Below are 24,802 nucleotides of genomic sequence, written 5' to 3' on the forward strand. Positions count from 1 at the left end.
ATTTTCCCTAAAAGAAATCCACTTCCCCCAAAAAAATCCATTTTCCCCCAAAGAAATCCATTTTCCCCAAAAAATTCCACTTTTCCCCAAAATAAATCCATTTTCCCTCAAAGAATTCCACTTCCCCCAAATAAATCCATTTTCCCCAAAAATTCCACTTTCCCTAAATAAATCCATTTTCCCCCAAAATAAATCCATTTTCCCCTCAAATAAATCCATTTTCCCCAAAAATTCCACTTTCCCCCAAATAAATCCATTTTCCCCCCAAATAAATCCATTTTCCCCAAAAGAAATCCACTTCCCCCAAATAAATCCATTTTCCCCCGAAATAAATCAATTTCCCCCCAAATACATCAATTTCCCCCCAAATAAATCAATTTCCCCCCAAAATAAATCCATTTTCGCCAAAAGAAATCCACTTCCCCCAAATGAACCCATTTCCCCCAAATGAACCCATTTCCCCCAAATGAACCCATTTCCCCCAAATGAACCCATTTCCCCCAAATGAACCCATTTCCCCCCAAATGAACCCATTTCCCCCCAAATAAATCCATTTTCCCCCAAATGAACCCATTTCCCCCAAATGAACCCATTTCCCCCCAGTCAATCCAGCCCCATCTCCAGAGCAGCGCCACCCCCACAGGGCCACCGCCCCCAGGAGAAACCGTGAGCGATCCCTCCCCTCCGGGGGGATTTTCCAGGAATTCCCAGCTCCTGGAGGCACAATTCCATCAGGAATTCCCAGCTCCAGGAGGCACAATTCCCTTGGGAATTCCCAGCTTCAGGAGGCACAATTCCCTCGGGAATTCCCAGCTCCTGGAGGAATGAATTCCCAGCTCCTGGAGGCACAATTCCCTCGGAAATTCCCAGCTCCTGGAGGAATGAATTCCCAGCTCCTGGAGGCACAATTCCCTCGGAAATTCCCAGCTCCTGGAGGCACGATTTCATTGGGAATTCCCAGCTCCAGGAGGCACAATTCCCTCGGGAATTCCCAGCTCCTGGAGGCACAATTCCATCAGGAATTCCCAGCTCCAGGAAGCACAATTCCATCAGGAATTCCCAGCTCCTGGAGGCACAATTCATTCGGGAATTCCCAGCTCCAGGAAGCACGATTCCACTGGGAATTCCCAGCTCCAGGAGGCACAATTCCCTCGGGAATTCCCAGCTCCTGGAGGCACAATTCCATCAGGAATTCCCAGCTCCAGGAAGCACAATTCCACTGGGAATTCCCAGCTCCTGGAGGCACAATTCATTCGGGAATTCCCAGCTCCAGGAAGCACGATTCCACTGGGAATTCCCAGCTCCTGGAGGCACAATTCCCTCGGAAATTCCCAGCTCCTGGAGGCACAATTCCCTCAGGAATTCCCAGCTCCTGGAGGCACAATTCCCTCGGAAATTCCCAGCTCCTGGAGGCACAATTCATTCGGGAATTCCCAGCTCCAGGAGGCACAATTCCCTCGGGAATTCCCAGCTCCAGGAGGCATAATTCCTTTGGGAATTCCCAGCTCCTGGAGGCACAATTCCCTCGGAAATTCCCAGCTCCTGGAGGCACAATTCCCTCGGGAATTCCCAGCTCCAGGAGGCATAATTCCTTTGGGAATTCCCAGCTCCTGGAGGCACAATTCCCTCGGGAATTCCCAGCTCCAGGAGGCATAATTCCTTTGGGAATTCCCAGCTCCTGGAGGCACAATTCCCTCGGGAATTCCCAGCTCCAGGAGGCATAATTCCTTTGGGAATTCCCAGCTCCAGGAGGCACAATTCCCTCGGGAATTCCCAGCTCCTGGAGGCACAATTCCCTCGGGAATTCCCAGCTGGCTGTCTCACCTTCCTGCACCGCCAGGTCCATGGGGGTGGCGCTGGCGCTCTGCAGCAGCTCCTGGTAGGACTGGGCGGACTGGTCGAAGAGCTGCACCAGCAGCGCGCACGTCTTCTCGTACTCGCAGCGCCCGATGGTGGAGAGCTGGTCCAGCTGCTGCTGCACCAGCCCCGTGTCCTCCAGAGGGTCCTCCAGGCCATCCCTGCGGGAGGAGAAACCGCGTGGAAAAGGGATTCAGCGCTTGGGAAAGGGATTCGGTGCGTGGAAAAGGGATTCAGCGCTTGGGAAAGGGATTCAGTGCTTGGAAAAGGGATTCAGTGCTTGGAAAAGGGATCCGGCACGTGGAAAAGGGACTCAGTGCTTGGAAAAGGGACTCAGTGCTTGGAAAAGGGATCCAGAGTGTGGAAAAGGGATCCGGCACGTGGAAAAGGGATTCAGTGCTTGGAAAAGGGATCCAGAGTGTGGAAAAGGGATCCGGCACGTGGAAAAGGGATTCAGTGCTTGGAAAAGGGATTCAGCGCTTGGGAAAGGGATTCGGTGCTTGGAAAAGGGATCCAGAGAATGGAAAAGGGATCCAGAGCGTGCAAAAGGGATCCGGCACGTGGAAAAGGGATCCAGAGCGTGCAAAAGGGATTCAGAACATGGAAAAGGGATTCAGAACGTGGAAAAGGGATCTGGCACGTGGAAAAGGGATTCAGAATGTGGAAAAGGGATCCAGAATGTGGAAAAGGGATCCAGAATGTGGAAAAGGGAGATCCAGTGCATGGAAAAGGGATTCAGCGCGTGGAAAAGGGATCCAGCGCGTGGAAAAGGGATCCAGCACGTGGAAAAGGGATCCAGAATGTGGAAAAGGGATCCAAAGCATGGAAAAGGGATCCAGCACATGGAAAAGGGATTCAGAACGTGGAAAAGGGATCCGGCACGTGGAAAAGGGATTCAGAATGTGGAAAAGGGATCCAGAATGTGGAAAAGGGAGATCCAGTGCATGGAAAAGGGATTCAGCGCGTGGAAAAGGGATCCAGCGCATGGAAAAGGGATCCAAAGCATGGAAAAGGGATCCAGCACGTGGAAAAGGGATCCAGAATGTGGAAAAGGGATCCAAAGCATGGAAAAGGGATCCAGCACATGGAAAAGGGATTCAGAACGTGGAAAAGGGATCCGGCACGTGGAAAAGGGATCCAGTGCGTGGAAAAGGGATCCAGCACATGGAAAAGGGATTCAGAACGTGGAAAAGGGATCCAGAATGTGGAAAAGGGATCCAGCACGTGGAAAAGGGATCCAGCACGTGGAAAAGGGATTCAGAACGCGGAAAAGGGATCCAAAGCATGGAAAAGGGATCCAGCACGTGGAAAAGGGATCCAGCACATGGAAAAGGGATCCAGCACGTGGAAAAGGGATTCAGAACGCGGAAAAGGGATCCAGAGCATGGAAAAGGGATCCAGCACGTGGAAAAGGGATCCGGCACGTGGAAAAGGGATCCAGCACGTGGAAAAGGGATCCAGCGCGTGGAAAAGGGATCCGGCGCGTGGAAAAGGGATCCAGAGCATGGAAAAGGGATCCAGAGCATGGAAAAGGGATCCGGCACGTGGAAAAGGGATCCGGCGTGTGGAAAAGGGATCCGGCGCGTGGAAAAGGGATCCGGCGCGTGGAGGCAGCCGGAGGTACGGGGAGAGCGGGGTGCTGGAGGCGCCGCGGAATTGGAGGGTGGTGGGAGGTGAGAGGAATGGACATTAAATGTCAGTGGGAAATGAGGAGAGGAGCAGTGGGTCAGGGGAAAGCTAAAAATCAGGAGAGGAGCAGTGGATAAATGAGGCGGGAAAGCCAGAAATCAGGGAATAAATAAGGTGGAAAAGCCAGAAATCTGAGTGGGAAATGCTAAAAATCAGGAGAGGAGCAGTGGATGAGGTGGAAAAGCCAGAAATCAGGGAATAAATAAGGTGGGAAAGCCAGAAATCAGAACAGCAATGGATGAGTGGGAAACGCTAAAAATCAGGAGAGAAGTGGATAAATGAGGTGGGAAAGCCAGAAATCAGGGAATAAATAAGGTGGAAAAGCCAGAAATCAGGGCATAAATGAGGTGGAAAAGCCAGAAATCTGAGTGGGAAACGCTAAAAATCAGGAGAGGAGCAGTGGATAAATGAGGTGGAAAATCAGGAGAGGAGCAGCGGATCAGGGGGAAAAGCCATCGGCACCTGGTGGGAGCAACCTCTTCTTCCATCCTTAAAGTTATCCATTTCTTTTAACATTTATCCATTTCTTTTAACATTTACCCAGGTCTTTTAACGTTTATCCATTTCCCATAACATTTATCCCGTTGTTTTAACAGTACCCACTTCCTTTAACATTTATCCAGGGGTTTGAAGGGAATGGGCAGTGCCAGGAACAAAGGCTCTGGTTGTGTTCCTACAGCACAACTTTTCCATGGGAATCCTTTCAGTGCCTTTTCTTTTAAATGCAGTAAATTCCACAAGAAATCAGAAAATTCTGGAATGATTTGGGTTGGAAGGGACCTTAAAACTCATTTAATTCCACCCTTTCCATGGGCAGGGACACCTCCCACTATCCCAGGTTGCTCCAAGCCCTGTCCAACCTGGATTTGAACACTTCCAGGGATGGATGATCCAGAAGAAAAAGGGATAATCCCATCAGTTTTCCCTAAGAGAGGCCTTATTTTCCTATATTTGACCATTTGTTTTCATCCAACACAAACACACACCCGGGAGGATTCATCCCACACAAATCCAGGCACGACAATGGAATTCTGGAGGCTGATTCCTTGAAATGAATTAAAAATAAAAGGTGCTTTTAGGTGGAATTTGTGCGGAGCTGGGAGAGTGAAGTGAGTCACACTTGGCTCACATTCCCCCTCTGCTCTGATGGGGATTCTGGGATGCTGCAGATCCCGGGAAGATGAATCCTACCCGGAACATGTCGGACACAGAGATCAGCTCAGCCATGGGAGATTAAGCAGGGTCTCAAAAAAAAAAACAAAACCAACCCAGCTTAAAAAAATAAACCTCTTCTAAAAAAACCAGCCAGGCTGTGATTTAGGAAAGCTCCCTCAGAAATCCTCACAAAACTTCCTGCTCTTGTGGCTGGTTTTAAAGGAAAACTGGGAAGAGAAATATGCTGGAGCCTGGAGTGATTGTTCTGGAGCTGACAATCCTGGAATTATGGAATGGTTTGGGAAGGGATGGTGAAGTTCATCCCATCCCACCGTCTGCCATTGGCAAGGGCTGCATCTTTCCAGAGGGACACAATCCCGGCTGGAAATCATCCAGGGATTTATTCCAGAGGTGCCCAGGGCTGCTCTCTGCCTTTCACTTGGGAGCTGGAGCCACTGGAGGGGAAAAAATGCCCGGCTTGGAATTCTTGGAGCTGTCGGCGAGCCTGGGCTGCTCCCAGGATGTTGGTGTGGCTCTGCCAGGGCAGCATTTCCAGCCCCAAAGCCGGAATATTCCCGAGATCCCAGGGATGCAGGCCCCTCCTGGTGTGCCAGCACAGCTCCTGTCCCCTGTGCCTGTGTCCAACAGGATTCTCCACCAGCCCAGGGCGCTGTGGGGAACTCTGGGAGCAGCCCTGGGATCAGGGAGTCCCAGGAGCAGCAGCTCCTGGAATGCTCGCTCCCGTTTTATTCCCAGGGGTGTTGGAGCTGCAGTTTGGAATTCACTGAATCCTGGGATGGTTTGGGTTGGAAAGAGCTTAAATGCCATCCCATGGCAGGGACAGGGACACCTCCCACTGTCCCGGGTTAATCCAACCCGGCCTTGGGCACTTCCAGGGATCCAGGGGCAGCCACAGCTGCTCTGCGAATTCCATCCCAGCCAGGAATTCCTTCCCAATATCCCATCTAAGCCGTTCTTCTGTCACTTTGAAGCCATTCCCTGGGTCCTGTCCCTCCAGCCCTTGTCCCCAGTCCCTCTCCAGTGGGAGACCCCTCAGCCGTGTCCTCTCCAGCGGGAACACCCCCACCTCTGCCAGCCTTCCCACCCCTCAGAGCAGCAGGAAAAGCGCTCCCAGCCCTGGCATTCCCTCACCTGAGGATGATGTGCACGGATTCCAGGCGGGAGGTGATGTAGGCTTTGGTCACCTCAGGGGTGTAGGTCTCCAGCATGTGGGGCTCTGTGGCCTTCACGTAGGGCACGGAGGCAGCCAGGCGCTGCCACAGGCTCAGCAGGTAGTGCACACTGTTGGGAGCAAATTCCCAGTGCTTCCAGAGGGAAAAGAGAAGGAATACAAACCAGGGAGTTATGATTTGTGTTGTTTGATTTAAGTTTTTTCCACAGAATTTGGGCTGGAAGGGGTTTAAAGCTCAGCTCGTTGCACTTTCCACTGGCCAATGCCTTTAATGGCCTGGTTGTCAAATTAACCGGGAATTTCAGGGCTCGCTGTTGGGAGTAAATTCCCAGTGCTCCCAGAGGGGAAAAAAAAGGAAAACAAACCAAGGAGTTATGATTTGTTTTGTTTGACTTGACTTTTCTTCCACAGAATTTGGGTTGGAAGGGGTTTAAAGCTCAGCTCGTTGCACTTTCCACTGGCCAACATCTTTAAAGGCCTGGTTGCCAAATTAACCAGGAATTTCAAAGTACACCTGGATCAGCACTCAGTAATCACTGGGAGATAATCCCAAATTCCCAGGACATGGAGCTGAGCCTCCAATCCCAGGCCTCACTCAGTTCCCACACACTGCACAGCCCCGAGCTGCTTCCCAGGAATCACAACTGAACAAAGGAATTCTCCAAGCTCCACAATTTTTTAAACCCTCTCCTGTGCAGGGCTGTGGTGGTGAGCTGTACACACCGCTGGAAAACTCAGTGGGAATATCCATGATATTCCAATTACTCCCAACCCCGCTGAGTGCATTGGAAGAGTGAAGTGAGACAGAATTCTAAAAATAAACCTTATTTAACAAGTTGGGGTTTTTTTCCCTGCTAGGATATGGAAAGCCTCTGGAGGCATGGCAACAACTCTGCCTTCCCCCACAGATTCCATTCAGGAATTCGCAGAATGATCCATGCAGGGTTGTGTCACAGCCTCCCTCTGGGGTTCGGGGTAAAAATGAACCAGATGAGAAGCTCTTGCCTTGTTTTCCAGGGAATCCAAGGGGCAGGAAGAGGGAAGGGAAGGTTTGTACCTGCAGGCTGGTCACGGTGAAGTTGGCGATGAGCCGGATCACCTCGGGGTAGTTCTCCACCTTCACCAGTTCTCCCAGTTGGTAATTGCTTTTCAACCGGGCCAGCAACCGGCAGAACTCGTGGTAATTGTTGGGGTCTGACAAACTCTGAGGGGACAGAAAGAAAAGGGGGACTCGGGAACGGCTCTGCTGTCACCTGGAATCACACAGGTTGGGAAAGAGCTCCGAGAACAAGTCCAAGCTCCCAACAAATCCCACTCTGCCCATTAAACCGGTCTGGAACTGCCACATTTACTGGTTTTTGGGCACTTCCAGGGATGCTGACATCCCTGGGCAGCCTGCTCCAGTCCTTAAATACTCTTCCAATGGAGAAGTTTTTCCTAATACCCACCCTTGGTGGTGGAATGGCAAGAAACAGGAGAAAGCAGCAAGACCCTTCTCCCCTTTGCCAAGTATCCATGTCCACATTCAGGAGGGACATTAAATGGATTTTTGGGGATGAAATGTGATGAAGAGGACACAGAGCCCTCATCCCACCTGGAATACTCACCTGGGGGTTTTCCAGTATCCGTTTCACTCCATCCACGAGATGAGATAAGAACTTCGCCCGCTCGGCGTTGTTGAAGAGGGAGCGGCGCACGGAGGCGATCTGCACCAAGCAGGATAAAACCTGCCAGCACGCAGGAAAATGGAAAAAAACACAAAAATCGGGATGAGAATAAGGAAATGAAGAGGTTTTCCCCTCACGACACGAGCGGTGACTGAGGTTTGGTGCTCCTTTAGGGACAGAACAGCTCCTTCACCTTCGCAGCGGAGAAAGAAATTCCAGCACCCAGAGGAACAGCTCCATCCCAAGAGTCACAGAATCATGGAATTCCTGAGGTGGGAAAAGCCCTCCAAGGTCAGAGTCCAACCTTTGATCCCAGCCCAGAGCACTGAGTGCCACATCCAGGCCTCCTTCCCTGGACACCTTCAGGGATGGGGACTCCAATCACTGATCCCAATGGAATCATTTCAGCTTTCCATTCAAAAAAGGAGTCTCACACTTCAAATCTCTCCTGAATATTTGAGGCTTGAAATTCAGGACTAGCCATTAACCCTCCACCAGAATAAGTGGAGTCTCTCCACGGAACAATTCTTTCTGAAGGCCCTTCCCTCTCAGCTTTGTTTTCACTGAGCTTTAATCATGGGTAATATTTATCATGGAGATAAATGCCTGGCAGGCCATTTTTTTGTATTTTTTCAGAAGAAATAATCCAACTTTCAGCTCAGTTGTGCTCTTGGCCCTTTCATCCCAGTGGGACACGGCCTAGTTTGGAAGGGTGGAAGGAGAAATTCCATTCCTTGGGGTGTTTCCCAGCTTGCTCCCTACTCCTGGTGTGGTTTTAGGACCTGGTTTGGGAATAACAGGGGCTACGTTCCTCAAGGGGATGAGCAAACAGGAGATTCCAAGTTGTGTGAGGGGAAAGGAGGTTGGAATTCCAGCAAAAATGTGTTTTTTAGGGAAAATCCAACCCTGTAGATGCTCCAAAACTCTCAGCAGCACTTGGACACTTCAGCACAACCTGGGGCACCTGAACCTCCAGGGAATCTCCCACATGAATCCTAAAATAAAGGAAAATAAACCCTGGACTTACCAGAGGAGAAAACGAAGGAGGGATGGAATGATAAAGATCAAAAAACAACTGAAGGGTCGAAGAATCCAAGAATGCTGCAAGACAAGAGAGGATTTTACCTCCATTTACAGCTTCCCACAGGTCTAATCCTTATTTTATTACCCATGGCACATGGATTTGTCACACCAAAGCACCACAATTCCACGAAAATTTCCCCAGGATTTTGTATTTTTAACGCAAAAGCCTTTCCTAGAAATAAAGTCACCCACTGGCACTTGGAACTGGGAGAAAATGACAGGAAGGTATTTTCAGAACACAATCTGTGCAAGTGCCTGTCAAATGCCTGCTGGGAACAGCAGGATGTGGGGAAAAGGTGCCAAGTTCTGCCCTGCTTTTTTAAAAAAATTCCGTTTTCCTGGTGGTTGGACTGGGAGGTGAAAGACTGGAAGGGAAAAGGGGTTTTAAAAGCAAGATAAAATCCCAAAAGTGAATTAGGTGGATTTAAGGCTGGGTTTAACCTCTGGCTTTGGGTTTAACCTCTGGCTTTGCACGCCCAGGTTTATTTGTGCCAAATCAGAGGGTTTGAGTGTTTTCCAGGTGGGATGCTGTGCATTCCTGCAGGAATCACCTGATCTCCAACTGGTTGGGATCTGCACAGTGCAAAGATCATCCGAGGACTCGTCCGTGGAGGTGCCGATGAAATCGAAGTTCAGGCAGTTGTGGGTGAGCTTGAGGAGCTGCATCAGCAGCCCGTGCTGGCTTTCATCGTTCAGGTTCAGGTTCTTCCCAGAAGCCTGTGGAAAACGTGGAATTAAGACCAGGAAAAGGGGAAATTAAATCCAGGTGGCAGCGGAATTGAGGCAGGACTTCACTTGAAGCAAGATGGGGCTTTGTGGAACGAGCACCAGGAGTGTTTGTAGAGGCAGTGAGTCCATAAATATATCCCAGAGTCTTTCCAGGACATGGATAACAGGCAGCATTCCCATTTCCCTCCCTGAACTGCACAGGCACGAGGCTTGCCAGGGATGCAGGAGATCAGGGAATTCTCATTAATGTTAAACACAACCCCCCTTTTCTGCCTGACAGGAATCCTGGGCTCTCCTTCCCATGGGAATGAGCAGCTGCTCCAGGCAGGGAAAGCTGGGACACTCCCATGACACAGAGAACTCCCTGGACATGGAATTCCGGCTCATTTCTCTGCAGTTTAAACACATCTTGGTCCTTTTATCCTTTGTATCATCACCCTGGGCTTAAAATGAACTCATTCCAGCTTGAATCCATCCCAAATAGTTTGGAAAAGTTGGGATTTTGGGTGTCCTGTGCAGGGCCAGGGATAAGGATTTACTTGTCAAAGATACTGAAAATGGAACCCAAATTTCTCCTCTCTTTCCTGATGCTTAAAGACAGGGAAGTTTAAACCCAGGATCCAGGGATGGATTTGCAGTTGGAATCGTGGAATTATTTCTGTGTTTGTGGCGTGGTTTGTTATTTATTTTATATTTATTTATTATTTAAATAAAATTAATTATTAAATAATTATTTAAATAACAATAATAATAACAATAATAATAATAATAATAGTAGTAATAATATGGATTTCTTTAGAAAGGAAATTTCCTTAATAAATCCATTTTTTCCCTGAAAAACAACCCCAGAGCAGAGTTTTTAGGACCAGAGTGCTCATTCCAGGAAGGAATTTCATCCCAAAATAGCTGCCCCAACATCTCACTTCCCAAAAAAGATTCCAAACCTTTCCTTACCTGTTTCAGTAAACTGCAGGACAGGGTGAAAATATCAAATAAAGAGGAATCCCGGAAGGAAGAGGCAATTTTCCTGTGCTTGGTCAGGGGGTGGGTGGTGTCCGCCTGGATTGGGAGAGAACCAGGGCTCAGAGCTCATGGGATGAGACCAGGAAAACCAGCAGGAACCCTGAGAAGCACTGGGACATCGAGCTTGCCCTCCCCACAACTGCCTAAACCAGCGGGATGCAATTCCACAGCTTTTCCACGGATAAATTCACATTCCTGGGGTTTTGGTGTAGCCCTGCCATGAAGCTGGGCTGGGTTATTCCCAATTTCTTCCCAGTTTTACTTCAATCTCTGCCCCAATCAGCAAAACAACGTTTTCAGCAGCATTTGGGGATTTTAGGAACGGGAATGGCCGGCTCCAAAGGGTTAAATCCCAGCTGGAGCTGCTGGGCAGGCAGGGATAAGCACCAGGAATTGAAATTCCCTCCTGAACCCAGATGGAGAGGAAGGAAAGTGGAAGGAGTTATCCAGGGATAGCCAGGCTGGACTTTGCTGTTTTATGGGATAAATTCCAGTCCTGGATCTGTCACCGGATCCCAGAGCTGAGGAGCAGCAAAACTCAGAGCACTTCACAGCTTTTTTTTTTTTTCCAGGAAAAGGGGGAAAGTGAGGAAAAATTCCCATTTTTGCCATCGATACGAGCCAAATTCCTGGGATGGGCACTGGGTTATCCCGGTGGGATGCAGAATTCCTGCATAAATATCCATTTTTATATGTTTATTTTACTGTTCCTCACTTAAATTTCAATTTCCAAAACACCCTCCAGTATTTGAGGAACCAGGACAGCTCCAACATTGGATTTTACACCTGAATTTTCCCAACAATTCCATGGAGGATCCCAACACTCCCATCCTTTATATTTTATGAGAGAAGGAAAAGCCCCAACAGTTGGTGGAAGATCCAAGCTGGACCTAAATTTGTCAGGTGCTTTAATACCGAAATTATTCCTCAGTTCAGACTACTGGGAATTCAGGGAGTTGAGGAAAATGAACATTATTTAATTCCCATTTAAAGCCCTTTGTGGGTATGGAAAATACCATCCCAATTTTTGTGTTGATCCCCATTTTCCTGTGTCCTGGCAGGTTTTATCCTGCTTGGTACAGATTGCCTCCAGGATTTCTCTGGATTAGGCAACATCCCAGAAAAATCCAAAGTTAGTTACTTTGTGAGACATTAAAATCAAAATCCTTTGTTCCACCTGTTTCTTTAGGAAAATCAGAGACTTTTACACCCATCGTGACCCTCAGCTCAGCACTGCAGCAAAACCTGCCTGGCTGAGGGGAAAACCATGGGAAAACCATGGGAAAACCATGGAAAATCCACGGAAGATGGGACAGCACCAGCTAAAGCTGCTCATCCCAGATTCCAGCAGCAATTCCAAGAGGCAGCACAGCCTTGGAGGGATCTTAAATCCACCTGGGAAAAGCTGGGCCAGGATCGGGCCTGGCCAGGCCCCAGGGGCTGTGAAAGGGACACGGCCCAGAGAATCCAGCAGGATTTGTGGGAAATTAATCCCAGAAATTCATTCAGAGTTTCATCCTGATGAAAGGGATGGTTTAAAAATGGGCACACTTGGATAATTTTGGTTTTATCTCCCTGGTCATGAGGGAGGGGCTGAAAATCAGAGACTTTTACACCCATCGTGACCCTCAGCTCAGCACTACAGCAAAATCTGCCCGGCTGAGGGGAAAACCATGGGAAAACCATGGGAAAACCATGGAAGATGGGACAGCACCAGCTAAAGCTGCTCATCCCAGATTCCAGCAGCAATTCCAAGAGGCAGCACAGCCTTGGAGGGATTTTAAATCCACCTGGGAAAAGCTGGGCCAGGATCGGGCCTGGCCAGGCCCCAGGGGCTGTGAAAGGGACACGGCCCAGAGAATCCAGCAGGATTTGGGAGCTTCCTGCTGGGAACACTGGGAAATTAATCCCAGAAATTCATTCAGAGTTTCATCCTGATGAAAGGGATGGTTTAAAAATGGGCACACTTGGATAATTTTGGTTTTATCTCCCTGGTCATGAGGGAGGGGCTGAAAATCAGAGACTTTTACACCCATTGTGACCCTCAGCTCAGCACTGCAGCAAAATCTGCCCGGCTGAGGGGAAAACCATGGGAAAACCATGGGAAAACCATGGGAAAACCATGGGAAATCCATGGAAGATGGGACAGCACCAGCTAAAGCTGCTCATCCCAGATTCCAGCAGCAATTCCAAGAGGCAGCACAGCCTTGGAGGGATTTTAAATCCACCTGGGAAAAGCTGGGCCAGGATCGGGCCTGGCCAGGCCCCAGGGGCTGTGAAAGGGACACGGCCCAGAGAATCCAGCAGGATTTGGGAGCTTCCTGCTGGGAACACTGGGAAATTAATCCCAGAAATTCATTCAGAGTTTCATCCTGATGAAAGGGATGGTTTAAAAATGGGCACACTTGGATAATTTTGGTTTTATCTCCCTGGTCATGAGGGAGGGGCTGAAAATCAGAGACTTTTACACCCATTGTGACCCTCAGCTCAGCACTGCAGCAAAATCTGCCCGGCTGAGGGGAAAACCATGGGAAAACCATGGGAAAACCATGGGAAATCCATGGAAGATGGGACAGCACCAGCTAAAGCTGCTCATCCCAGATTCCAGCAGCAATTCCAAGAGGCAGCACAGCCTTGGAGGGATTTTAAATCCACCTGGGAAAAGCTGGGCCAGGATCGGGCCTGGCCAGGCCCCAGGGGCTGTGAAAGGGACACGGCCCAGAGAATCCAGCAGGATTTGTGGGAAATTTATCCCAGAAATTCATTCAGAGTTTCATCCTGATGAAAGGGATGGTTTAAAAATGGGCACACTTGGATAATTTTGGTTTTATCTCCCTGGTCAATAAAGCGGGGCTGACAACAGGGCTCACACTCATCTTCACTAAATAATTCCTTATCCTTGTTCTTCCCCCTTCCCATCCCAGAAAACCATACCAAAACATGGGAAAAGATGGAAGATGCCAGTGAAACAAAACAATCCCTCAAGACAGGAGCTCTCAGCATCTCAGCATGAACAGGCAGCGACCGTGGACAACAACAACAAAAAACCCCCAACAAACACAACAACACCCCCCTCAAACACCTCCCAGACAGCAAAATTCCCAAAAAAAAAAAACCCGGAAAAGGCAGGACACAACAATATGAATGAGAAAATTGGACACTTACTTCACTGAGGAAGGCTGTAGCACTTACTTGATTAATTTCATTCGTTAGTTGGGACAGGATTGTCACTCCTATGATGCAGTGCTCTACACTGTCCTGGGGAGGCAAAGGCACAGGCACAGCGTTCACTGGGCTGCACTTCCAAGGATTCATTTCCTTGGAAAAATTCCTGGCTAGAAAAGCTTAATCCTTCTTTTTCTGAGTGTGAAATAGCCCAGATTGTGAATTTCAAACGTGCTTTTAAAATCCGTGAGGCGAAAGGTTCTAAAGAGGAACCAAAATCAGGCCCCTTTATTCCATATTTTAATATTTTAATATTATCATTGCAATTAATTATTTTATTAAGATCTTTTTCCTGCGATGTCCTAACCCTGAGCAGATTTTTTGGGGGAGTTTTTCTATTTTTTGGGGTCAATTTTAAGGCAAAACACATGGAAAACGTTGGGAAATAAACTCCCAGCCGCCCATTTTTAAGCCCCTTTTCCCAAAGAATCCCATTTTTCCCCTTCTCCTCAACAAGGAGCCAGCTGTGGGTGCAGATTCCTCTTCCCTAAAAAGCTGAAAGCCTGGATGTAAGGATTGCAGAGAAACAACCTGAAATTTGTTCCTTTTCCCCAATTTCTGCACCTAAATCCTGGCTCTGCACCTCCTGCCCTAAACTCCAGCTCCAAAGACTCATCTGCAATCGAGAAATTCAGGAATATTTCAGGATTTGGGGACCTCGGGCACAAGAAAATCCCAGGAGAAGCCCTTGGAAAAGGCCACGGAAGCACCTCTGGCTCCAGGGAAGCCTCCTGGATGTTTTGGCAGCCAGGAAATGGGATTGGAGGAGGAATTGTCTCCACACTAATTAATTAAAGGTCTTAATTACAAATCCCACGTCCCCTGGGCCGGGAGCAGGAAAATGAGGGATGCAGCTCTGGGAATTGCAGCCAAAAGCACCTGAGGAATATTTGGGATGGAGGCCTGGAAAGCAACGGAATCTTTGAATGGCTCCATCTCCCAATCCGCTTCACCGCAGCGAGAGGGAAACGCCAAAACATCCGAATTTAGCCAAAAAACCCGGGATTTGGCTAAAAAACAAGGATTGAGCTAAAAAAAAAATTCGGATTTGGCTAAAAAAATTAAGGTTTAGCTCAAAAATATCCAGATTTGACTAAAAAATATGCAGATTTAGCCAACAAATATTTGGATTGAGCTAAAAAAAATTCGGATTTGGCTAAAACAATTAAGATTTAGCTAAAAATATTCAGATTTAGCTAAAATACTTGGATTTAGCTAAAAAAATACTTAGATTTTGCTAAAAAATATTTGGATTTGGCTAAAAATAATCAGATTTGGCTAAAAATAATCAGATTTGGCTAAAAATTATTCGGATTTCGCTAAAAAGTATTCAGATTTAGCTAAAAATATTCGGATTTGGCTAAAAAAATTTGGATTTAGCTAAAAAAAATTCGGATTTAGCTAAAAAGTTAAGATTTAGTGAAAAAATATTAAGATTTAGCTAAAAATATTCGGATTTAGCTAAAAGTATTAGGATTTAGCTAAAAAATATTTGGATTTAGCTAAAAAGTATTCAGATTTAGCTAAAAATACTCGGATTTGGCTAAAAAAATTAAGATTTAGCTAAAAAATATTTGGATTTGGTGAAAAATATTCAGATTTAGCTAAAAAAATATTCGGGTTTGGTTATAAAATACTTGGATTTGGCGAAAAATTATTCGGATTTGGCTAAAAAATGAAGATTTTGCTAAAAATATTCAGATTTTGCTAAAAGTATTCGGATTTAGCTAAAATACTTGGATTTAGCTAAAAAAATATTTGGGTTTCACTAAAAAATATTTGGATTTAGCTAAAAAATATTAGGATTTAGCTGAAAAAAATTCAGGTTTAGCTAAAAACACTTGGATTTGACTAAAAAAATTTAGGATTTAGCAAAAAAAATACTATTTAGCTTAAAAAATATTAGGATTTAGCTAAAAGTATTAGGATTTAGCTGAAAAATATTCAGGTTTAGCTAAAAATATTCGGATTTAGCTAAAAAATATTCAGATTTGACTAAAATATATTCAGATTAGGCTAAAAAATATTCGGATTTGGCTAAAAATAATCAGATTTGGCTAAAAAATATTAGGATTTGGCTAAAAAAATTAAGATTTAGCTAAAAATATTCGGATTTGGCTAAAAAATATTCGGATTTAGCTAAAAATATTCAGATTTGGCTAAAAATATTCGGATTTGGCTAAATATTCGGATTTGGCTAAAGAATACTTGGATTTGGCTAAAAAATATTTGGATTTGGCTAAAAAATATTCGGATTTCGCTAAAAAATATTCGGATTTCGCTAAAAAATATTCAGATTTAGCTAAAAATATTGGGATTTGGCTAAAAAATATTCGGATTTAGCTAAAAAAATTAAGATTCAGCTAAAACATACTAGGATTTACCTAAAAAATATTCGGATTTGGCTAAAGAATACTTGGATTTGGCTAAAAAATATTTGGATTTGGCTAAAAAATATTCGGATTTCGCTAAAAAATATTCGGATTTCGCTAAAAAATATTCAGATTTAGCTAAAAATATTGGGATTTGGCTAAAAAATATTCGGATTTAGCTAAAAAAATTAAGATTCAGCTAAAACATACTAGGATTTACCTAAAAAATATTCGGATTTGGCTAAAGAATACATGGATTTGGCTAAAAAATATTCGGATTTGGCTAAAAAATATTCGGATTTGGGTAAAAGTATTGGGATTTGGCTAAAAAATATTCAGAGTCGGGTAAAAAATATTCGGGTTTGGCTATAAAATACTTGGATTTGGCTAAAAATTATTCGGATTTCGCTAAAAAGTATTCAGATTTAGCTAAAAATATTCGGATTTGGCTAAAAAATATTCGGATTTGGCTAAAAAATATTTGGATTTGGCTAAAGAATACTTGGATTTAGCTAAAAAATATTCGGATTTAGCTAAAAAACATTCAGATTTAGCTAAAAAATATTTGGATTTAGCTAAAAAATACATGGATTTGGCTAAAACACATTCAGATTTCGCTAAAAACATTCAGATTTCGCTAAAAATATTCACATTTAACTCAAAAAATTCCGATTTAACTCAAAAAAAAAAGGAGCCGGTTGCCCTGGGAAGCCGCTCCTCCAAAGCACCGACACAGAAGAGGCCGAGCTCCCGCAGAACAGCTGGAAAAGCGCTGGATTTGGGGAATGCCGGCAATTCCAGGCGGGAATCTGACCTGCAGGAACCTGGTGACGTCGTTGATGACGTTCCTGAAGACGTACTCGTCCTTCTGGCAGTCGAACCAGCCCAGCTTGGTGATCCTGGCGTAGAGCTGGATCAGCGCCTGCGTCACGAACGTCGCCAGCTTCGGCCTCGTGGCCAGGTAGTTGAGCACATAATTCCCTGGAAAAGAAGGAAAAGATGGAGCTGGAGGGAAAATCCAGCCCTGGGAGGGGTTTCCAGGTGTTTTCCACCAAAGGGAAAAGGAGCTCTGGGGAGGTTGGTTGGAGAGAATGGATGCAGGGAGGTGAAAGGGATAGGGGGGATAAGAGGTGAAGGGTGGGGTTTGGTTTGGGAATCGTAGGAATGCAGAGTGCCGGGAATATTTCTCTGCCTGTTTTTAAGGGTTTTTACCCCCCCGAACAACGCTGCTTTTACCTCCAACCTTGGAAAAAATTAGCAACAGTCAGACAAGAACTGGAAAATGCAGAGGTGGGAATGAGGTGATGGACGACGATGGGAGATTGGCACAGGGTGGAAATTTAGAGGTTTTGGGCTTCTCTTTGTAGTAAAGAGATGAGAGTAAAAAAGATCCAAGTGGAGGATTGTTGTTGTTCTCTAAACCTTCTTCTCCTTCTTCTACCACTCCACGTTCTGCAGTAAAAGTGGTTTGGGATGATTGGATAGAGAATTCCGCAGTTCCTGCCCGTGTTACTGAATAACGGGTAGGAAAGTGAAAATAATGCACGTTTTTAGTAACTATTGGTTAAAATATCTTTAAAAGGCTGTGTAAATCTTGATAATTGGACTCATTCCTACTTTCCTTCCTTCCATGCTGTACCTGGCTCACGCTGGTGGCTCTGTTCCTCTGATAAGACTCAATAAAGAACTCTCTGGAAGCACTGAAACTCCAGGAAAATCTCGGTTTATCTTTGAAACTCCTTGCAAGGATTTCAGTAAATTCTCTCCCATCAGGAGGGATTTGATTTAGGGCACGGTTCAGTGTCAGGAATTGAAGATGTTGGGAAAGGGTTGGATTTAGCCCTGGAACACAGCTGGAAAAAGGGTGGGATTCCCACCCTCAAACCTCATCTGTTGGCTCCGTCAGCTCCAAAAATCAGGGAATTCTGAAGGTTGGAAAAGCCCTCGAAGGTCATGGAGGCCAAGCCCCATCCTCAAGGGCCGCCTCCACTTGCAGGGATGGGGATTCTGCCTGTTCCAAGGCTGGAAAAGCCTTCAGATCCCAAGTATTTCCAGAGCTTTCCCTGGAGATGCCAATCTCCCGTATCATTGGTAAAAAGGAAAGCAGGCTGAGGCATTTCCTGCTTCCCTGGAGGATCCAGGAAAGAGCAGGGATGGATTAAATCCCCAAAATCCAAATCCAAATGATATTCCAGACACCCATAAAGGCTTTTCTGCCTTGACCACAGCCTTGGAAAAGCCGATTTTGCATTCCAAGGGAAATGTATCAAATCCACGTGGTTTATTCACCAGACCACGCAGCTGCCATTCCCTTTTATCCCAAAAAATTCCGCCTATCCAGCCTTGAACTCTGCTAACAACACAGCCAAGCCACCCCATCCACAATAAACCTTTGGAGCATCCCAAGTGGAAAGCCCACAGCTGGCAGGGAACCTCCCACCCACGGAGAGGAGTCTCTGTGACCAAGATTCCATGGATTTGGTGGGAAAAAATTCCATACTCACGGATATCTATTCGCTGCTCCAGCGGCAGGGGGTTGTTTGTGCGTGACACCAGTTTGGTAAGGCAGGTGGCTGCCAGTAACTGGGAGTAGGAAGACTGGAAAAAACAAAACCACAGGGAAAACAAATCCAAAAAAAAAAAAAAAAAATTGGAATTTTAATTCATGGAGCAGAAATGGATTTGAAGCAAATTCCACACCCCCCCCCCCCCCCCGCCATGGAATTTAATCCTAAAGTGAAACAAGTTGGAGTTGAGGAAAGGAAGGAAAAGCTTTGGAAGAGCAGAACACCATGGAAGTGCCACTGGAAACTGCCAAAATATTGAAATTTCCTTCCATTCCATGCTGGAATGATCCCTGGGAGCCACAGGAAAGGGATAATTTAAATTAAAAAGCAGCTTCCAGTTGTTATTAAATACAGGTTAAAATGTGTTTCCTATGGATCACTGAGCTAATCCTGGGATAAAAATCACGGAATTCAGCCACCTCAATCCCTTGGTTTGGTTTTTTTGTTTTCCTTCTGACCTGGCAAAGCAGGAGAGAAATCTTTAAGCATTCCCATTTGGAAAAATAAAGGAAAAATAGCCAATTTTATGGAATTCAACCTGAATCCCAGAGTTGCCCAGGACAAGGGATCAAATTAAGGGATTCTCCAAACTCCTTTGGGAAGGGCTGGGACTCCCTGACTTGGATTTCTTGTGGTATTTATCAGCTGCATGGGAATTCCAGGATCCTGGAATGGTTTGGCTGGGAAGGGACCTTAAATCCCATCCAGTTCCAATCCCGACACCTCCCACTACCCCAGCTTATCCCAGCCTGGCCTTGGACACCTCCAGGGATCCAGGAGCAGCCCCAGCTTCTCTGGGAATTCCACCCCAGCCTCTCCCCACCCTCCCAGCCAGCAATTCCATCCCAAAATCCCACCCTAATCCCCACCCTGTGCCAGTGGGAAGAACAACCAGAAACCCCAATTCCAGCTTGGAAGCTGCAATTCCACCTCCAACCCCGGCTGCCCGCAGCAGGAACCGCCTCGCTCGGATTTCTCGCGCCGTTTACGAACACCAAAAGCTGCGCTCGGGGCTGGGGGCAATTCCCTCATCCAAGGCTGGAATTCCAGGCTTTTGGGGGATCTCTGGGGATGCACTCACGCTGCCTCTCTCGAGGAGCAGCTGGCACTTGCTCAGGCAGTCGGGGCTGTTGGTGAACTCCACCAGCGCCTTCTCGGCCTGCAGGCGCGTGGCCGTGTCCGTGGTCTCATAGAGCTGCTTGCACAGGTTCTCCAGCTGGGCCAGGCTCTGGAAAACACGGAAAAACGGCATTTGGGCACACCTGGAAATGTAGGGAGAGCTAAAAATTTAGGGATGGAAGGGATGGAAGGGATGGAAGGGATGGAAGGCGAGTCCTCTGCACTGTCACCCCGGTGTTGTGTTTGTGCACGCGCAAATTGAGCTTTCCGTAGCTTCTCCTTTCCCTTTCCTTTCCCTTTCCTTTCCCTTTCCCTTCCTTTACCTTTCCCCTTTCCTTCCTTTCCCTTTCCCCCACCTTTCCCCTTTCCTTCTTTTCCCTTTCCTTTTCCTTTCCCTGTTGGGGGCCTGCTGTAACATTTCCCCTTTCCTTCCTTTCCCTTTTCTTTCCTTCCCCTTTCCCCTTCCCTTCCCTTTTCCCTTTCCCCTTCCCTTCCTTTCCCTTTTCCCTTCCCTTCCTTTCCCTTTTCCCTTTCCTTTCCTTCCCTTTCCCCTTCCCCTTTTCTTCCCTTTCCCATTCCCTTTCCCTTCCCCCTTCCTAGTTCCCCCTTTCCCTTTTGTTGTTCTGTTGGATTTATGGAATTCCCTACAGGGGAATTCCTCTCATTTTCACCTTTTCCATGGAATCACAGACTGGTTTGGTTTGGAAGAACCTTAAATCCCATCCATTCCCATCCCCTGCTGTGGGCAGGGACACCTCCCACTATCCCAGGTTATCCCAGCCTGGCCTTGGACACTTCCAGAGATCCAGCCACAGCTTCCCTGGGAATTCCATCCCAGCCCCTCCCAGCCAGGAATTCCTTCCTGATATCCTGAACTTCACACTGTCAAATTCCTCCCAAACTCAGCTCGTGTTCCCTTTGCATGGAGCCATAAAGGATTTCATGGAATCACGGAACGGTTTGGGATGGGCATTCCCAATTCCCACTGTCCCTCAGCACCCCAGGACAGCGGGAGGAGCTCCCCCTGAACCTCCTCCATCACCGCATCCCAACCCCCCGGAGCAGGAACGGAAGGAGAACGGGATGGAGCCTCGCTGGACGCCTCCAAAGGGATTGGAAACCACCAGGCAGCTCCCGAGTGCTCAGACAGCCGGAAAATATTCCCAGGAAATGGGATCGGGGCGGATGCTCCCCCCCGGTGACACCCGAGGTGTCCCAGTTAAAGCGCGGATTTGCAGCTGGATACAAACATTCCCTGGGGATTTTCCTGCTGGATTAACGAGCAGCTGTTCCCACCTGGAGCTTTCCAGGGGGGATCATTCCAAGCTGGGAATTTTGGGCTTTTCCAAAAACCAGGAGAGCGCTGGCTGTGGGATTTCTTTCCGGGAGAGGTTGTTTGGGATGAGGCTCCGGGATGAGCCGGTGGATGCAGCAGGGAACATTCCCTACACGGCAATTCCAGGCCAAAACCACCGGGAATTTGGGATCTGTGCTGCCAGGATAACAGGGAAACACGGAGAGGGACCCTCTGGAATAATTCCCTTCTTTTTCATCCCATCCCAGAGCTGTGATTCGTTGTTATTTTCATTTGTTTGGGAATAATCTCATGGAAAATGTTGCTCCAACAGCTTCACTTCCATTCCCTGGCCCGCACAGGAATCCCTGGGAAGCAGCTCCACCTCCTCAGCAGGAGAAGGATGAAGCACATCCCACAAATTCCAACAATTCTGGGACAAAACCCCCCAAGTTTTTACAATTTTCCAATCCCTGTGCAGGAATTCCGGGAGAAACCTGGGAATGGGGCTTTCCTTGCGGCCACTTCTCTTCCCACTTCCAAGGAACGATTCCCAGCGATTCCTGACTTGGAAGCCGCTTTTGTGTGACACTGGCAGGGACAAAACTCCCTTGTTTGTGCCTGATCCGTGCCAGCCTTCCCATGGATCCCGGGAATTAACTCCCTCGGAGCCACGGGAAAAACAGGGACACAATTCCCAAAGGCAGGAACAATCCAAGGTCCCTCACAAGGGAATTAAAGCCCAGAATTCCCGTGGAAAACATCACAGGAAAAGCAAGGAATTATCCAGGAGTGAATCCAGCAGGGAAGGGAAGTGCTGGATTATTCCCAGGGGGATTCAAATCCCAGGTTTTAGTGCTGTGTCCCTGATTTCCTTCCACAGGATTCCTCTGGATACGGAGCTCGGAGGGGGCTGTGGGATGAGGGGAATTTAAGGACACGTGGAAAAAGCCCCAAATCCCAGGAGAGCAGCTCCAAGGGAAAGCTGAAATCCCTGGAAATTTGGGGAGGTTTCATCCTTAATTTCCATTAAATTTCCATCGTTTTATTTGTTAATTTCATGTGCACAAATATCCAAGGGAAAAAAACCCCACCAAATTCCTGCTAACTGCAATCCAACCAAAGAAACCCCGATGAAAACCCCAATTTTTGGGAATTCTCACCAACAAATTCCTTCACTTTCTTCCTGACTTCCTTATTACAACCAGGCAGAGCAGCTGAGCTTCCCTGATCCTTCATTCCACGAAATTTTCAGGATGTTTGAATCCCACCAGGAGCATCCGAGCCAGGCTTATTCCAGGCTGGAATGGGCAGGAATTGGGGTCATTCCCGGTGCTCCCTGGGCAGGTCCCGCTCCGAGATAAGAGCGGCACTGCCGGGACGATTGTGCCGGAGGGAGCTCTGGGGGACGCAGATAAGGAGAGGACGGGGAGCCAGCAGGCCTTGGGAGCCTCCGGAGCCTCTGGAATATCTGGAACCTCTGCCCACAGGGAAAACCAGCCCTGGATACAATTCCAATGAATCCAAAGTGGTGCTGGAGAATTCCAGGATGGTTTGGGTTGGGAGGATCTTAAATCCCAATGCTGACGCTTTCCACGATCCCAGATTATCCCAACCTGGCCTTGGGCACTTCCAGGGATCCAGAGGCAGCTCCAGTTCCTCTGGGAATCCCATCCCAGCCAGGAATTTCTTCCCACCATGCCATAAATTTCCTCTCTTTCAGCACTGGCAACAATCCCTTGTCAGTTTTTCCTTGTCCTCCAATATTTCATGCCTAAGGAACATCGACCAGGCTGGGATTGCTGGGAATGTTCAGCTGGAGAAGGGAAATTCCAGGGAGAGCTCCAAGCCCCTGGCAGGGCCTGAAGGGGCTCCAGGAGAGCTGCAGAGGGGATGGAGGGACAGGACCCAGGGAATGGCTTCCCACTGGGAAAGCGGAGATTTGGGTGGGATATTGGGCAGGAATTCCTTTGGGAAGGAGTGAGGTGAGCACTGGGAATCATCTCCAGCTCCCTGCGGCTGGAAGGGAATCCAGGAATGAGCCTTTTCCAGCCTTTTCCAGCAGGGTGTCCTTGGACTGTAACTCCTGCAATCGCTGGGTCCACAAACAGGGCACAGGAATTCCCACAGGAATTCCACCGCAACACCGGGATGGGGCAGCATGAGGCTGAAGTCTTGGAAAAGACCACCTGGAATTACTGGATTTGGTTTTCCGGTCAAGCTCGGGTGGTGCAACCTCTGGAAAAGCCGGAATTGAACCCAGAGCCCCATGGATCTCCTTCCTGGCTTCTCCCTGCTCTTCATTTTCCAAGGAATTCACACTGTTGAGGTGTCAGATCCCTGATTTCCCTATTCCCAGCAGCCACCTCAGCCTGAAAATCATGGAATTTGGGTTGGAAAACACTTCCAAGATCCAAATCCAAGAGTTCTCCCTGCAGTGCCAAGGCTGCCACTGAACATTCCCAAAATGCCACATCCAGGTGGATTTTAAATCCCTCCAGGACATCCTGGGACCTCCCAGTATCCCAAATTTCCTTCATTTCAGCTTCCAGGACATCCTGGTATCTTCTCCCTATCCCTTTCCAGCCAATGGAAGTGACCATTTTTAATCATTCCAAGATTTCCCAAATCCAAGGCAAAGGAAACATCCAGCACAGCCCCAGGATCCATCCCTATCCCAGAGAGGAATATCCCCATGGAATTGCATCCCACCTTGGGGCAGCAGCATGGAAATCACGTCAGGAAGTGAAATTCAAAGGAAAAATGGGAAAATCTGCTTCCAAAGGGGAAAAAAAATGGGATTTATGACCCCCCCCTTGCCTCCTCCGCTCCAAGGAGGATCAAGTGATGCTTCCAAAACTTGGAAAATCCCAAAAATATTCATTCCAAGAGCTGTTTATTTGCAGAAAAGTTGGTGCTGGAATAATTTTCTGGAAGGATTTTCCTTCCCAGGCACCCCGGATCATCTGATCCCGCTCTCCTGCATTCCCATCACTGCATCCTTTGTTCCCAGACATTTCCCTTTGGAGAGCCAGGGAAGCAGATCCGAGCGCAAAATTCCCACCAAAACCTGCAGGGATCACTCGCAATTCCCAGAATTTCTGATTTTTCAGGATGAAAATGAGGTCAAATCCATTAAAAAAACGGGTTTGGGCTTCACCATTCCAGGTAAAATCCGTAAAAAGTGGTTTTGGGGCTTCATCACACTGGGAAAAATCCATCAAAAATTAATTTGGGCTCCACTGCTCCAGGTAAAATCCATGGAAAAATTTTTGGGCTTCATCACACAAGGTAAAATCCCTAAAAAAATGGATTTGGGCTTCATCATTCCAGGTAAAATCCATAAGAAGTGGTTTTGGGCTTCTTCACTCCAGGAAAAATCCCTGAAAAAATGGATTTGGGCTCCACCACTCCAGATAAAATCCATAAAATTTTTGGGAGCTTCTTCACACCAGGTAAAATCCATAAAAAAATACTTTTGGGCTTCACCAAACCAGATACAATTCCATAAAAAAATCTTTTAGGGCTCCAGCACATCTGGTAAAATCCATAAAAAATGAATTTAGGTTTCATCACACCAAATAAAATCCAGGAAAAATCTTTCTGGGCTCCACCACGCCAGGTAAAATCCATGGAAAATCTTTTTGGGCTCCGCCAGACCAGGAACAAATCCTTAAAACTGGATTTGGGCTCCACCACAACTCCCAAAGTTCCTCTGGGAATATTTGCCACCCAAAGCGAAGCTCTCAGGAAGCAGCAGCAGGATTTTCCCAACTTCCCAAACCCTGCCCGGCTGCTGCCAGCTGGGATTTATTCCCAAATCCCTGTTC

The 24,802-nt window shown here is 47.2% G+C and overlaps 1 protein-coding gene across 2 annotated transcripts in view; it reads right to left on the bottom strand.

Annotated features, from left to right (window-relative positions):
- Positions 1-24,802, bottom strand: part of XPO7 (exportin 7) — a 63,582-nt gene that overhangs the window by 35,964 nt on the left and 2,816 nt on the right. Inside the window, exons 2-12 of one of the 2 annotated variants that reach the window (XM_032092003.1) lie at positions 19,641-19,787; positions 18,497-18,590; positions 16,807-16,973; positions 13,588-13,653; positions 10,327-10,431; positions 9,195-9,360; positions 8,588-8,661; positions 7,501-7,620; positions 6,951-7,097; positions 5,854-6,026; positions 1,825-2,018 (exon numbers count right to left, since the gene is read on the bottom strand). In XM_032092003.1, the coding sequence (XP_031947894.1) occupies positions 1,825-2,018; positions 5,854-6,026; positions 6,951-7,097; positions 7,501-7,620; positions 8,588-8,661; positions 9,195-9,360; positions 10,327-10,431; positions 13,588-13,653; positions 16,807-16,973; positions 18,497-18,590; positions 19,641-19,787 (1,453 nt within the window). Of the gene's footprint in view, positions 1-1,824; positions 2,019-5,853; positions 6,027-6,950; positions 7,098-7,500; positions 7,621-8,587; positions 8,662-9,194; positions 9,361-10,326; positions 10,432-13,560; positions 13,654-16,806; positions 16,974-18,496; positions 18,591-19,640; positions 19,788-24,802 lie in introns of both variants that reach the window. The other variant, XM_032092002.1, reaches the window with a different exon arrangement.

Source organism: Corvus moneduloides, chromosome 27 (genome assembly GCF_009650955.1).
Source record: "Corvus moneduloides isolate bCorMon1 chromosome 27, bCorMon1.pri, whole genome shotgun sequence".
NCBI classification, from domain to species: domain Eukaryota; kingdom Metazoa; phylum Chordata; class Aves; order Passeriformes; family Corvidae; genus Corvus; species Corvus moneduloides.